At 44.6% G+C, this 14,984-nt stretch overlaps 1 protein-coding gene across 10 annotated transcripts in view; it reads right to left on the bottom strand.

Moving 5' to 3' along the window:
* Positions 1–14,984, bottom strand: part of COL6A3 (collagen type VI alpha 3 chain) — a 65,726-nt gene that overhangs the window by 32,390 nt on the left and 18,352 nt on the right. For 7 of the 10 annotated variants that reach the window (XM_054208153.1, XM_054208154.1, XM_054208156.1 and 4 more), the window contains 7 exons: positions 12,604–13,206; positions 9,182–9,781; positions 7,312–7,878; positions 3,990–4,610; positions 2,312–2,911; positions 1,127–1,729; positions 120–722 (listed from right to left, as the gene is read on the bottom strand). In XM_054208153.1, the coding sequence (XP_054064128.1) occupies positions 120–722; positions 1,127–1,729; positions 2,312–2,911; positions 3,990–4,610; positions 7,312–7,878; positions 9,182–9,781; positions 12,604–13,206 (4,197 nt within the window). The remainder of the gene's footprint in view (positions 1–119; positions 723–1,126; positions 1,730–2,311; positions 2,912–3,989; positions 4,611–7,311; positions 7,879–9,181; positions 9,782–12,603; positions 13,207–14,984) is intronic. The other 3 variants (XM_054208159.1, XM_054208163.1, XM_054208162.1) reach the window with 2 other exon arrangements.

Below are 14,984 nucleotides of genomic sequence, written 5' to 3'. Positions count from 1 at the left end.
TGCACCTCAGGCTACAGGCAAAGCACAAGAGCAGGCTGGAAGAGTCCATCAAAATGCCTTGGATATTAAAAGCCACCCTCGGGAATGACCTGAGCACATTATGAAAGGATCACACTTACCTCTTGTAACATCTGTCGTGCCTGGGCACAATTTCTCCTCCATAGCGGCTTCCAGCGTAACCAGGACCTGCTCGTTCAGCTCAGACAGCTCCTGGGCTGTGGACGCTCTGAAACTCATGGCGCTCTCGCTGGCCAGCCTGCTGACTTCCTTCAGGTCGATGTTTCTCACACCAACCGCAAATACCTTGACGCCTTTCTGTGTGATTTCCAAGGAGGCACTCGGCCCGTCATCCGAGGACTTCCCACCTGTGACGATGAAGGCGATCTGGGGCACCCTCTGGTCAATTCGGCTGCCAGCCTCCTTCACAAAGTGTTTTGCCTGGATGTGCTTGATGGCTGCACCGGTGTTTGCCACTCGGCCACCTTTGTAGATGACTTTGTTGATGGCATCTAAAATCTCAGGTTTGGTGGAATAGTCCTTGAGGAAAAACTCATCGGTGACATCTGAGTTGTACTGGGCCAGTCCTACCTGGATAGAGTCGCCATCCCTATAAATGGCGTCCACCACGGAGTAGACAAACTGGAGAACTTCTTGGAAGTTATCTCTCCCCAGATTGATGGAGCCATCCAGCAAAAACACAATATCAGCCTGCTTTTTACCTCCTGGAAAGATTACAAAGAAAACACAGTTATTAATATTTGTTTGTGGCATCTGTATTATTTTAGATGCTTAGTACCGTAGCACTGTGTTTCTCTCTTCTCTCTACCTTTTTAGTTTCATCGGTCTTTGCCATGATTTTACATCCGTACAAGAAGAAAGGTTTTATACCACACACTTATTACCCTTTGTATAACGTTACTTATTTTTGTGATAGACACTCTCATCTCATTTCAAATTTAATTCTATTCTTTCCTATGCTCAACAAGATCTTCTTCAAAGTCTTCTGTACAGTGATGTGACTAAATGGTTGGGAATCACAAGGTGTTATTATGGAATCATTTTCACAGTATACAAATTCTATCCGTGCTCTATCCAGAAAAGTCTACAGGATGAATGGCAGTCTTACCAGGTGCTAAAAATCCAGGGGTTTCTGTTGTAGGTATCGGAAGCTCTTCAAGAATACTCTGCACTTTCTTTTCTAAAGTTGGGAGTCCTGTGAAGTCCCGTACCACAAGCACACGCTCAGGGTCATTGGTAATGACCTGCAGCTGGCCCCTGTCCACATTCCTGGCTCCAACACCCAGAGGTTTAATGCTCGTTGAAGTTATCACGTTAGCAGGTCTGTTCACGTCATCCTGGGACCGGTCTCCGAGGATGGCGACTAGGTGCTGGGGCACTCCATCTTCTATCCTGCTCCCCGCAGACTTGATGAAGTAGTTCTTCACCACATAGTCTAGGGCTTTGCCAGCATTCAAGGGGGAGCCTCCTCTAAGCCTCAAGCGGCGGATGGCTTGCAGGACGGCATTTTTGGACTTGTGGGTCTTCAGGTAGAACTCCGGGAAGACATTGTTGCTGAACTGCACCACGCCAATTCGTACTTTGTTTGGCCCAACTTCCAGCTGCTGAACAATTCTGCTAATGAAATCCCGAATGTGAGCAAGCCCATCGGGCCTAACACTGTCAGAGCTGTCAATAAGGAAGACTATGTCCTTTTCGTCACCAGAAACATCTGCAGGGAAGGAAGGACAGAGGAAATTACTTGTGTGCCAAGTCTTTTAAGCTTTGTTGGAGGATTTCTGTGCTATCTGTTCTTGTGCAATGTAAAATTGCACGGCATATTTTAGCCAACTTTAGGCATGGTGCTACTCCAAAAGGGTTTGTGTGCAAGTATGCATGCGTGTGTTAGCAGTCTGCCTAATATTCAAAGTATGCGTTACTCAGAGCCTTGTCTGTTTCATTCATTAACACTCTTCTCTGGATTTCTCAGTTTTTCCAGCTTCATTTAGTTCCAGATTTATGTTTTTTTCCTAGAGAGCTGCTAAATGGGAAGAGATGGTATTTGACTTGAAAATCAAAATATGTAACGTATTTAGGTACTTGACTTGAAAAACAAAAGTTATAATCTATTTATGTACTTGGGTAGAATTTCCACATATCTAAAAGTTTCCTTCTAAAACTGGATGTGCTACACCTTTGCTTGTAACTGAGGAAAATCTCAGTTTAGCGAGAAAGGATGGAAAGTTATTTACACATTTGGGCAATGTTTACTTGAATTGCAACACAGAGGCAGCCAGTATTGACAGAGCCTTACCTACGGGGGGTTGCACGTCTCCCAGCAGTCGTCTGATTTGGTCCCCAGTCAGGGTTTCAATAGGAGTCAGCAGCTTCTGCTCAAGGCTTGGCAGTTCCTGGAAGCTGGAGACTTGGAACACATAGTCAGGACTAAGGGAAATCTGTACCATCTCCTCAGGATCCACGTTCTTCGCTACCACCATAGGTGCCACCCCAACTTGTTTAACTTGGAGTGATGGGTACTCTAAGTCATCATCAGACTTGCGGGAGGAGAGGATGACCAAAAACTGAGGGACACCTTCCTCTATGCGGCTCCCAGAGGGCCGGGTGAAGATGGTCTTTGCCACAAACTCAAGGGCCTCCCCCACGTTCACCTGCTGACCACCCTGCGGCCGTAGCCGTCTCACGGCGCTCTGCACCTCATCCTTGGTGGAGTGGGCATTGAGCAGGAACTCCACATGGGGATGCTCGCTGAACTGGACCACCGATATCCTGGTGGTGTCAAAACCCACGTCCAGGTTGTTCACTAATCTCTCAATGAGGTCGCGGATGAGGTAGAACTCCTGTGCGGCGTAGCGGGAGCCGTCAACCATAAACACGACGTCCCTCTTCACACCCGCTGCAGGAAAGAAGGCAGCAGTCAGAAGCTGCATCAGGCATTGCTTATAGAGAGCAGCTAAGCCCATCATCTACTTCACTGGCCCATGCCTTTGGCCGTGGAGAGAATGTTCATTGTTTTGTTGCCTGTGATATCTTCTGGGAGCCCCAGCAGGCAGCTCTAGGTTCAACCCAGAGACAGGACCAGTCTGCTAGGCCCATCCCCAGGCAGTGCAAGAACAGCAACTTCCAGGGCAAAGGAAGCAAGAGGGAGTAGGGGAAACCTGGAACAATAATTCCTTGTGGGCTCTCCACCCAAGGAAGTGTAGCCCGGTGATGCTCCTTACTCAGGGCAGGTTGTAAGGCAGCCTTGGGTTGTTGGGGATAACTTTTTGCTTAATAAAGTGATTTCTGCAGTGGTAATGCAGGTCAGAGCCTGAATTATTGCTGAATATCACACCGATAAATGAGGTTCAAGGAAACCAGTCTGGCTCTGAAGGGAAGGAACAGATAAAGTAGGATGGTGGACCTCAAAAGGACTGATCTAGAGTGGGTACCTTTCATCCCAGGCATACGCTGGCTGGATTTCATTCCAAGCGAGACCAGAAATGGAAGATCTGATCCTTTTCCTGATCCCACTTCCAGTTTCCCTTCCCCCAGTGAATTAACATGGCAAATGTAAGACACTTGATCAGGTCTTACATTTAGCAGAAAGCTGACCTTGATTTACAGTGGTCTGAAGGTGTCCCTGTATCATCTAAATGATGCAATTTCCATTCCAGGGAGTCCATAGCATAGACTTAAAATCTGTCAACTTACAGTAAGATTAGGGTCGTAGCATACACTTTGTGGGTCTTCCATGTGGATACAACATGGATCACTTTGCGGGATGGCCCTAAAGATGGCTCAGCTGAATTACACAGCTCCTACCAACCCTAAGTACATTAAAAATATATATATATATTGACAGTGAGACCAAGATGGACTTGGAGTCTTAACCGTGAGCATCTTTGCTTTTCTCAGTTTGTGTTGCAACCATGATGTTACTAAACATCATATTTTGCTGCTGACTCTCGGTGCAGACACAAACATCTTCTCACCTGGGCTGGGTGATGTAAAAACCAGATCAGGGGCAAGTGACTCTATCTCTTTCTTGGTCAGCCGGATGACTCTGTTCGAGACGACCTGTTGCACTGTATCCAGCTGGCTGAAGTCAGGCACAGAGATAGCAAAATCTGGGAGGAAAGAAATTGTCTGCAGCTCTGTGAGGTCAGCATTTCCAACCCCGATTCCAAAGGGCACCGTGCCACTTGTCTTCAGGACCACCGAGGGCCTCCTCACATCATCTTGGGACCGGTCAGCTGTCAGCAGAATCAGGAACTGTGGGACACCCTCTGCTATCCTGCTGCCGCTCGACACCGTGAACACATTCTTGATGAGATAGTCGAGGGCTGCTCCAGTGTTCAGAGGAGATCCTCCCATAACCTTCAGCTGCTGGATGGCGCTGATGAGATCTGCTTTGTCTTCGTGGGTGTCAAGTAAGAACTCAGGTTGTATGACGTTGCTGTACTGTGCGACGGCGACACGGACCTTGTCACGACCAATATCCAGGCTTTCAACCACTCTTTGGACAAAGGTCTTCAGTAGAGGGAAACCTCTTCTGACACCATCCGAGCCATCGATTAGAAACACCACATCCTTCTTCTCACCTCTCTCAACTACTGTTTGAGACAAGTAAGGGTAGGGGGGAATAAGTGTGATTCTCTTTTGCAGTGATTATTATTCTCCGCACACATTGAAGCGAAGGAGGACAAAGCTTGGGGAGGGGATAGCGAGGTGTGAGGATGGGTGATTTGGTTCCTTTGCCATCAGATGCAATCCCGGGTGAAGAGGCAGATGGGTGCAAATCGGTGGAAACCGCAGTGCAATGTGTGCTCTGCCTTACCCACCGAGTCATAGAATCATAGACCCATAGGAAATAGGGTGCCAAGGGACTCCGGACGCCATCCCCTACCTGAGGCTGGAAGAAGCCATCTGCTCCCAAGGGGGCTGGGAAGCTGGCACATGGCTTTGCAATATGCAACAGGAGTCTGGGGCATCAGGGATCTTTTCATCCCAGAGAAAACTGAGTTTCTGAAGGAAATGACATACTGCAGAGAGGGTGCTCACAGGGAGCTGGTGAAGAGAGAGAGAAAAGCCTGTCTGAGGCATCTCTGAACTTAGAAATAAATAATCCTGCACATGCTCATACAAAATAAGAATTTGCTGGAAGGAACATCCAACTGAAAATGCTTTTCTAAAATGCATTTTTAACTAATGAAGTTAGTTATTTATTTTTACTAACTTCAAGCACAAAAAAAATGCTAATTGTGACCAAATATTCTTCTTTTAAAAAACTGAGACTGTGAAAGGTCAAAGATCAGAGAACTGTTGACGTGTTCTGCTGTTGACTAACAGAATTGCAAAGCTTTGTCTCAGCCAAGCAGAAAACATCAGTGCCTCTCAAACACGGCAAACGATGGAGGGCATCCCCAAAAACGCCATTGGTTTGTTTATAGCAAGGTCAAGTGAAACAAGCGGGAGCATGATCTGTCCTTCTGACGAAAATCTTAAATATCTGCTTATGAATGCTAGATATATAAAGAATTAACAAGGGCAGTTGAAGTCTCAATGCAGACTTCAGACCAAGTTTATTTTTTAAGAGGAATGTTGGAAACTTGGTGGGTTAATGCATAGTACTGAAATATTAGTATAGCTTGTTGAGCAATAGAGGCAGGAAGAGAGAGCAGACATCGCCTGGTGTATCCCAGTTTCATCCACTTCCTCTGAAATTCAGGAGCAGGGAACAATAACCCTAACAAAGGTGTCTAGGTAGCAGATATAGAAGAAAAAAACATGGGAATCTTCTGAGGTGGCTCTCTTTTAGCCAAGAACACTAGGAAAAACAGGTGGATGGAGCTATTTGTGAGCAATTAGCTCCATTATTCACAGTACTCGGTGGTCAAAGGGATTCAAAATGATCTTGACAAGACAGAAATGGTTTGAAAATGGAGGATGCAATTCAAGACCACCAGTTGCACTACTCTATGCTGCGGCAAAAGCTGCACAAATATGGGAAAGGCAATGACTCCACATGGAAAGGATGGGGTAAGAGGTGACCAGTGGATACCATCGTTAATCTCCGGTCATTTGGAACAGATTGACATTGGAGAGACAAGGGTGAAAAGGTAGAAAACCTGCAAGACCTACAAGAAAAGAGTGAATGAGCTGGGTACACAGCTGGTGACATGAGGACCGAGACAAGATGTACACAGCAATCTTAAAGTAAAGGGAAGGCTGTCACACAAAACATGGGAATGAGCTAACACCTGTATCCTTGAGTTAAAAGAGATGTAAGAGACTTAAACTATCACCAGGAAGGCAGAAGTTTGTCACTGAGGGAAACTACCTACAGATAAGGATAAAAGCAATTGAATGCATTGATTTTGGAAGCTGGGGAAATCTCCTCCACCAGAGGATTTTCAGAACAGACTAGACCAATGTCAGCTGGTTCTGGACAAGAAGATCCTATTGGGGACAAGGGTACGTAGCAGATGGCACCCTGAGGTCCCTTCCAGCCCTATTTATTTTTATGTTTCTATGATTCTAAGTCCATCTGCCCAGAACATTTACAGAGAGATGATGTGGATATTATTACGCTTTTCCTTGTTCCCACCTGCTGTTGGGAGAGAGGTTAATCCTCAAATTAGGGCTGCCTCGGGAACTCACACAGCTGGACATATGTTGGGGAAGTTCCAATACCACAATTCATAATTGTGGCCGTGTGATTCTTTTAATGTTTGGTTTTTTTTTTTATTATTCTTTAAGTAATCCATACTCATCTACTGAGCTTGTAACGGTAACTGATTCAAGAGGATCTAATTTATTGGTGAGTAGGTACATAAAGTAGAAACTGCCGTCATATCCCGTAAAAAATAATGGAGCAGGAGTTAATCCAGAGTGCTGCAGTGCTCCTTACTCCCTACCACTCCTCCAGAAAAAGGAGGATGGAAAGAGAAATCAATACAAGCCTTTATTTGCTTCTTCTAGCCCTTACACAGCATTGAACATCAATTTTTGCAAGATCTCTGCTCCAATGACTCTCTTATTTCAGGTTTGCACCATGTTGTACACACTGGTAACAGCACCTACTGCAGATCTTGCAGCCAAACAAAAGGCTTTTTCCTTATTCACCTTCAAAATTCAGTTTGGACCTTAATGCTTTGCTGGATCAGGGTCTGACCAGAGGAAAATCCAAATACAATAGCAGTTTCTACATAATCGTTTGAAACATCATGAGACCAAATTGCCCCAGTTACCAAATTGAAGGTGGCATGTAAGTGGTGTCTTTCAGCCTCCTGGAAATCCAGGGGGTCCCTGTACCTGTTGGCTGAAGCTGGATAGTTTTCAACAGGTTGACTATGTTTGGCTGAAGCTCTGAAATCCGAGGGAGGGAGTCGACGTCCAGAATGAATTGTGGGGCGTAAACTATTCTTTCCAGCTCTCCAGGGTCGGCATTTTTGGCTTTGATAGCAAAGGTCACGACTCCAGCTTGCTTCAGAGCATCTGACGGTTGCTCCACATCGTCGGTTGATCTCCCAGCAGCAAGGAGGACCAGAAACTGAGGAACCCCTTCTTCGATCCTGCTTCCAGCTTCCTTCACAAACAGCCTCCTTATAGTTTCATCTAGCGCAGCTCCGATGTTCAGTTGCTTCCCAGTTTTTATCCTCATCCTTTTCACTTTCAGAAGCATGTCTTGCTTAGATGGGAGCTCAGCAAAGTCAAACTCAACTTGGATGGTGTCACTAAATTGAGCTACAGCTACTCGTGTGGCATCGGGACCCACATTCAGGTCAGAAATTACTTTGTGTACAAAGTCCCGGACAGCAGGAAAGCTACCCAAGAGGTTGGCTGAGCCATCAATCAGGAATAAAATATCTTTCTTGCTTTCTAGAATAAATTCACAAATGAAGAGAGGGAAGAAAAAAAAAAAGATATGAAGGCATTCTTCTTCTTAAATGTCATCCTAGAAACTTCTCTGCAAATTATCTGGATTTCAATGTGCAAAGCAAGTGATTTTCATTTACCAAAGTATTCAAAGGCTACAGGACTAAAAGTACCTTTGACTTATTTATCTGGGAAAGAACGGGAAGCAAGGACACCTCTCTCCTAAGTCTCAATTAATTCAGGCACCACACAGTCATATCATATATTGCATTGCATTGTATAATTCATATCATAAATTTGCTGTTTCAGATCACAGCGGTGATGCTTATATTCTAGCAATCTGCCGATAATTCAGGCGTGAAGTACAACAGCAGTGGAGGGGTCTTTCTCCTATTTAAAGGCTCAGTAGGTAAAGAACAGACATTAGTTCATACATACATACACAAAGCATTTTCTTAACGTACTTCTCCCAGTTGTGACACAAGGAGGCATCTAAATCCACAGGTGAGTTTTGACTCTGGGAGGAGAAAAATCCTGTTACCTGTTTCTGTTCAATGCCCTTTTAATCTCATTGAATACTCAAGGAAAAACCAACCATCTCATGATTTTATGTCTTAACATCTTTCGTATTCATCGTAACGGTCTCCTTTCCATACTAAGCAATCCTGGTTGTTCTTATGTCTCCATACGCACTTAGCCACAGTAAGAGAATTAGTTAGAAAATAACTGTTTAAAAATGGTTAAACTTGCCAACAGCTTTTGGCTTTAATGTTAGAGGCCAAGTTGGAATATCTCGAGTCAAATTCAGCCTCTGTGAGTGCCTGATACAGCACTTTTGACAGAGTGTTTCTGGGGAAGGAATTGGCCACCTCTACCTGGCTAGACCTCTGCTCCTCTGTGCTCTTGGCATGACTTTAACCTTTCCACACGACTCCCTGTGGAAAAAAGTCCTTGCTCCCATATCCTGAGCTACTGCAGACGATGCATTTACAGGCTGTGACATTACGGCAACCAAAAGGGAACACCCGAGTAAGTGACTGGTGGGCGTAGATTCACTCGGCTCCTCCTTCGGTCCTGAACTGCCAAAGGACTTAAAATCGTGCTGTCTTTAAGGTGCGCTAGCAAAGAATTAGTCAACAAAATCAAGAGCTTCCAGCGTCAACTCACATATTTAAGGTTAAGCACACCCCTTACTGCTTTGATGACTCAGGGCCTTTGACAGATGTGGAGGTGTACGTTGGGAACAAAGAGTCAAGAGAAACAAGATTAACTTAATGCAGTCAACATGAAGGAAGGTAGATATTACCTGTTGGGGTGAGTGGAACCTCTTCCACACCTCCACTAACATATGTTGTTATAGGCTTATTTAACTCCTGGGGTAAAGCTGCCAGATCACCGAAATCATCCATAAAATATACCATTCTTGGATTAAAGGCAATCTGTTCAAGTTCTGCCTTATCCGCACTCCTAACTCCAACAGCAAAAGTCATCACTCCGGCCCGAGCTAATTCATTGGAAACTTGCAAGAAGGGATCGGCAGACCTCCCTGCCATCACCAGGACTAGGACCTGCGGCACTTGTTCATTTATTCTGCTCCCACCAGCTTCCGTGAAGTGATTCGAAAGCACAAAGTTCAGTGCAGAGCCAGTGTTCAGCACTGACCCCCCCTTGGGCCTCAGCTGCCCCATACGTTGAATTATGTCTGATTTGGTTTGGTACGAGTACAGAAAGAACTCGGTTTTAGGAGTGTCGCTAAATTGCACTAAGCCAACTCGGATTTTGTCACTGCCGACATCAAGGTAGTTAACTAGGGTGGCAACAAAGTCACGCACATAGGGGAAGTTGGCATTTCCGACGTTGAGTGATCCATCCAAAAGAAAGATGATATCCCTTTTGGTTACTTGAACTGCAGTAGAGCACAGAAAATAACATGAGACATCACAGAAAAACAAAAATAGATGTTTTTTTTCATGTGTGCATACAGCATACGCTGTACACACATGTAAACCTTGTTAGGAGGAAGGGGGGAGATTGGGAGACAGAACAGTGTGATAAGCACAGAAATAACAAGGACCTTGCTGGAAATGACTACATTTGGCAAGGGCAGGGGGGTTTCTGACTTGTATTGTTGAAAAGTCTTTTACACATCAGGCTTATCAATAGGGCTCAGTCTCTCTCATGGCAGATGTTTTCAACAGCTGCTAATGCCAGAGTTGCATGTTCAGGACTAGGTCGTTATCTGGCAAAAGCCAGCCTCATTGATTTTGGTGGAGTAATGCTGAGTTAACGCCCGCAGACACCCTGCGTATCTATCAAGTCACCATGTATTTTCTCGGGGCTTTCCAACAAAGCTTTAGGGAATGTTTCTGCTTTCTAATACCTAAAGTGTGGTTTGACACCCAAGGCTATCACCCCTTTGTTAAGCAATCCCCCGTTCCATGGGGATGCTCCCATACATCCCCAGATGTAGAGAACCATGTCCTGCCCTGCAGCGACTTCCACGGTCGCGCTACCTTCAGGCCATGCAGCCAGCATCGGCTGGCCCGCGGCACAGCATTAGGCTCCACTTGCATGGGAAAAACACTTCTGCCAAGTGACCAATTTGGTTGGTATTTTGAGTGGGTATTAAAAACAGCTTTTACTCATAGGCATAGAAAAGCTGGTCCCGATGAAGCTGCAACGGCTGCCTGAGACGCCTGCCTTTTTGACGTTTGCATTTGAGGCAGAAAAATGCATTTTTATGTCAGACATACATTTTGCGGGCTGCTGAAGCGGGGAGAAATTTCCCACTTCTGGTAGTAATCAGCCAGTTCTCTGCTGCTTTTTTTTAAGGCTAAACCCTTCCCAGGCTGTCTCCCAGCATCTGAGCCTCAAGACACAGCTCTGCAACATCACCCCAAAGGCACCACAGCATCATCCCCCTGCACTTTTTGCTCTAAACACGTCATGTCTAGATGACAGACCCAAATGCCAAAACTTTAATATGATCTCAGAGAACTGATGAGTGGCTTATCCAATGCATCCCCTGGATGCCGTCCTCCAAACAAGTTATTCAAGAATATATTTATGCCCATTGCTAATTCTGTTCAGTATCTTTCTCTTTAAAGCATTTACCTATGGATATATGGCTATATTCATCCATCTCTCTAGCTTGCCTCATCCCTGTAAGCTTGCTGTCCTGTATATAAAATATATAAATACTGAGATATTAAAACCAAAAGGGAGAAAAGGGATTTTTGGAGTACAGGCATTGCTCTCAGATTTTGCACATTGTCTTGACTTTCTGTATTTTTAATTTTTCCCAGAAAAGTGCCATTCAGGGCCCAGGGTGAGACAATACCTAGTTGAAATGTAACAGAGTGCCCAGTGCCAAAATCAGTTATGTTACTAATAACGGTCATTTTATGGACTAGGATATGATTACTTGCTTATTGTGTACGTGAAGAGCTGTGAGTACAGTAGAGCAAAAGGACTGGAAAAAAAGAGAAGCTGCATGAATGAGCTTTAAAGAATAAGAAAGTACAGGAACATTTTTAATTCACATTCAAAAATAAAAATGTCAAGTTTGGTGTATAGCCATGCAAAACTGTATTAGCAGGAAACACATTCTGAAAAAAAGCTTATTAAATGATAAGTCCCATGATATTCATCTTAATTAAGGACAAGTACTGGCAAACTGATTTTAAAATGTCTGTTCTTCATGTAAATCAGTCATAGGCTTTAATTCTTTAAGGATCTTTTCCATAAATTCAGTTTCTTTTGCACTTGGAGAAACTGCGAAAAACACGAACATGGTTTGACACCCGCTTAAGCCAATGGGAACCTCACTATTGACCTTACTGGGAGCTGGAAGAAGCCCTGTTTTTCTAATGTTCATATGCCATGAGAAGGAAACGTAAGGTTCAAATATGATCTAGTGCAACACTAATTCAACCTCAAGCACCTCTATTGGGAAGAAATCCTGAGAAATTTGGTATAAAATCTCTATGCAGCTAGAGCACCTCTTGAAATGCAGGGGAAACTGCCTCAGAAGACATGACTCCAGCAACTGGATTGCTTCCAAAGTCTACTGATGTCAATGGCAAGACCAAGTAACAAGAGTACACTGGCTTCACAGTGCTTTGGATCATCTTCCAAACTAATTAAATTATAATCAACATTGCAATAGTCTCGCCTTTTAGGGCTTGAGCTGAGTAAATAATAAGAAAACTCTAAATATGTTCTTAAAGTCCAACAGTGTCAGGCTAGCTTTCTCTGAACATCTCCATGAACAAACTTGCTTATTTTCTTTACACTCAGAAGCAACCTTTAAGCTTTCTTGAGCAAATATCCACTATGGATGATTTTCAAACTGGGGAAGAGATTATAACATTCACAGTGTGTCCTGTTCATAGGTTACGCAAACCCTAAGTGAGAGAAAAAGCCTCCACTGAAAGATTTCAGTACCTAACTAGTGAAGCACATCTTCCACGTCAAGGCCTTTAAATCTTGGTGACAAACGTGGAATGGGAGAAAAAACTCCAGGAAGGAATGACAAACCTGTAACAACATCCACGCTACCAAATTCACTGATCTGTTCATCCACATTTTGCAAATCAGAGACAACATTTAGCTATGCTGAAACATGTGCTTGATGCTTTTTTTCCCCCTTATCTCTACACGTCATAGAGTAAGAGTTGACAAACATATAAACCCTATCTCCGTAATTAGAACAAGGTACTTCATTACCTGATGGTGGTTCTTGGACAATCAGTCCTCCAGAGAGTGTCCGGATAGGTGACAGCACTTGGGGAAGAATGGCTTGCATGAACTGAACACGGAAGTCATTTGGGTTGAACACAAAATCTTGCTCATGGGCAATTTCTTGAAGTTCTGCCAGATCAGCGTTTCTCGACCCAATGGCAAGGATCACTATTCGGTTCCTTTTCATCTCCGCCGCAGCTTGGTCAACAGCATCCCTGGACTTACCACCAGTGATGAGCACCAGCATGGGGAGCACCCCTTCCTCCATTCTGCACCCGGCAGCACTGGTGAAGAAGTTGTTCCTCACAAAGTCCAGTGCTGAGCCAGTGTTGAGTGCTGTACCACCCATGAGCTTCATTTTCTTCACGTTAGCCATCACATCCTTTCTGCTCTGGTGGGTGTTAAAATAAAACTCTGGCTTCACGGTATCTGCGTACTGCGCCACTGCAACTTGGATCAGGTCGGGTCCAACCTCCAGCCTTTGGACAATTTTGGCAACAAAATCACGAATTGCATTAAAGGGGGCAGTCCCCAAAGCAGTTGAGCCATCTATCAGGAAGACTATATCCTTCTTGTTCACTTCAATAACTGCAAGTAACACATGAACATAAATGTTAGTGAAAGCCTTCACCATGCTCCGTGTATCAATTCTACGACAGTTCAGCAACATTTAGGACACCTTGTTTGTTTGAAGCATTGTTACTCTCAACACCATTAAAAGGGTCTTTCTTTCAAAACAGAATCATTTTTTAGGTTCTAGCAGAGGACTAATAAGAAATCGGATTGAATGTTTCCCCTTCCTGAAACACAGGAGTGTTGCGAAAATTGCATTGTTTATAAAACTTGATATTAAAACGCATATACATCTCTTGCCAAAACAAGAAAGGCAGGCAAACAGTCAGGAGAGATCTTGGCTCTCAGCTGGCACATGAGATAAAAGAAGCAGGTGATGCTCCCTCTCCCTGCAGTGGAGCCGTCTGAATTATGCCAGAGTGTGGCTTGGTCTCAGAAGGATTACGTTCCCAAGAGCAATGACACAAGTAAACAACAGTCTCCACTTACACAACATACCTGGACTTCGGGTCTTCACATCCTACATGTTATTCCTTATCTAACAAAAACAAGTTATAATTTTTCTTGTCACAGCTAGCCCGGTCATGGAAGAGCTGAATTATAATCTGTTTGCCATATCTTTAACAAAACAGGTCCCCTAGGTTGTAATCTCTGAAACTTTGTCATTGATGATGGCATAGGACACAGAAAGAACATAATTAGCTTTCCAGTTCCCTGGCTAATTTTGAAGGAAGATTGTTAGTGGGAAAGAACCCTGTTGTGCAGCATTGGAACCAAAGCACCATCACATTTAATACACCAAATGTACATGAAAACCAGTAAATATTAACAAGACCAATACCATTATGATAAAAGCATTCTACATGATCATCATGGGAGATAACCTTCATGCCATCTTTTAGACAACCCACAAGTATTCTTTGAAGCAGTAAGCCACGGCCAATATTGTAAATAATCCCACTCTCATCATCACCTCCCTGTTTCATGCCATTGAAGTGAAAAAGGAAACCTTGTGTTGCTTCGAGGTTATGCTGGAGCATTATGGATCATTGTGTTTCATTGGACTTGGCGTGTCCTTAAATTGCCTACCCATCTAAGGGCTCCTGAGGTGGGGTCAATACTCAAGGCAGCAGGTACATCACCTCCCAGGCTCACTGCTATGACCCTGGGGGAAGAGGAGACCCAGCACCGTTGGGATCTCACACCCCTCGGGCCAAGTGGTGGAAAACGGCCTCTTATCCTGCCTGGATGGAAAAGGGCAGTCCCTTGACCCATCAGGGCTCCTCTGCGTGAAGGCTATTTACTTTGGATTTGAACAAAGAACAAAGCTTTGGCTGCAGTCCTCCTTGGCTGGACACCAGCTGGCCACAGAAAACAGTGCTCCCAAAGGCCGGTTTCTGTCAGGTTTCTCATTATGGGCAAGCGCCATGAGATTGGGGTCCCCCAAGGAGTGATTTAGAACTGGAGATGACATCTGCGACTCATCTGCCCCCTCTGCCCTGGGACTCCAAGAGAACTGCCTCCGACGGTAAGTGCGAGCCTTTGCAAAAGCCTCTCACAAAGTCTTGCTGGAAGCTGTTTGAGTAAGGACTGATTGTCAAAATTTGATGCCTAAAATAGCCTGCCGTGGTGCTGTTGGACACAAAACTATGAGACCCCTGCACGAAGAGAATGCTATGGTGCCCTCCCCGAGCCACAGGCTCATGTGAGCTGCTGGTGGCTTGCAGTTGACTGCTCGGGCTACCAAAACAGAGCTACTCAGAAAGAAACAAGCATTTGTTTAAACTCTCCCC

This window comes from Rissa tridactyla, chromosome 7 (genome assembly GCF_028500815.1).
Source record: "Rissa tridactyla isolate bRisTri1 chromosome 7, bRisTri1.patW.cur.20221130, whole genome shotgun sequence".
NCBI classification, from domain to species: domain Eukaryota; kingdom Metazoa; phylum Chordata; class Aves; order Charadriiformes; family Laridae; genus Rissa; species Rissa tridactyla.
The sequence above is the reverse complement of the archived record's forward strand: the minus strand, read 5'-3'. Positions and strand labels throughout refer to the sequence as shown.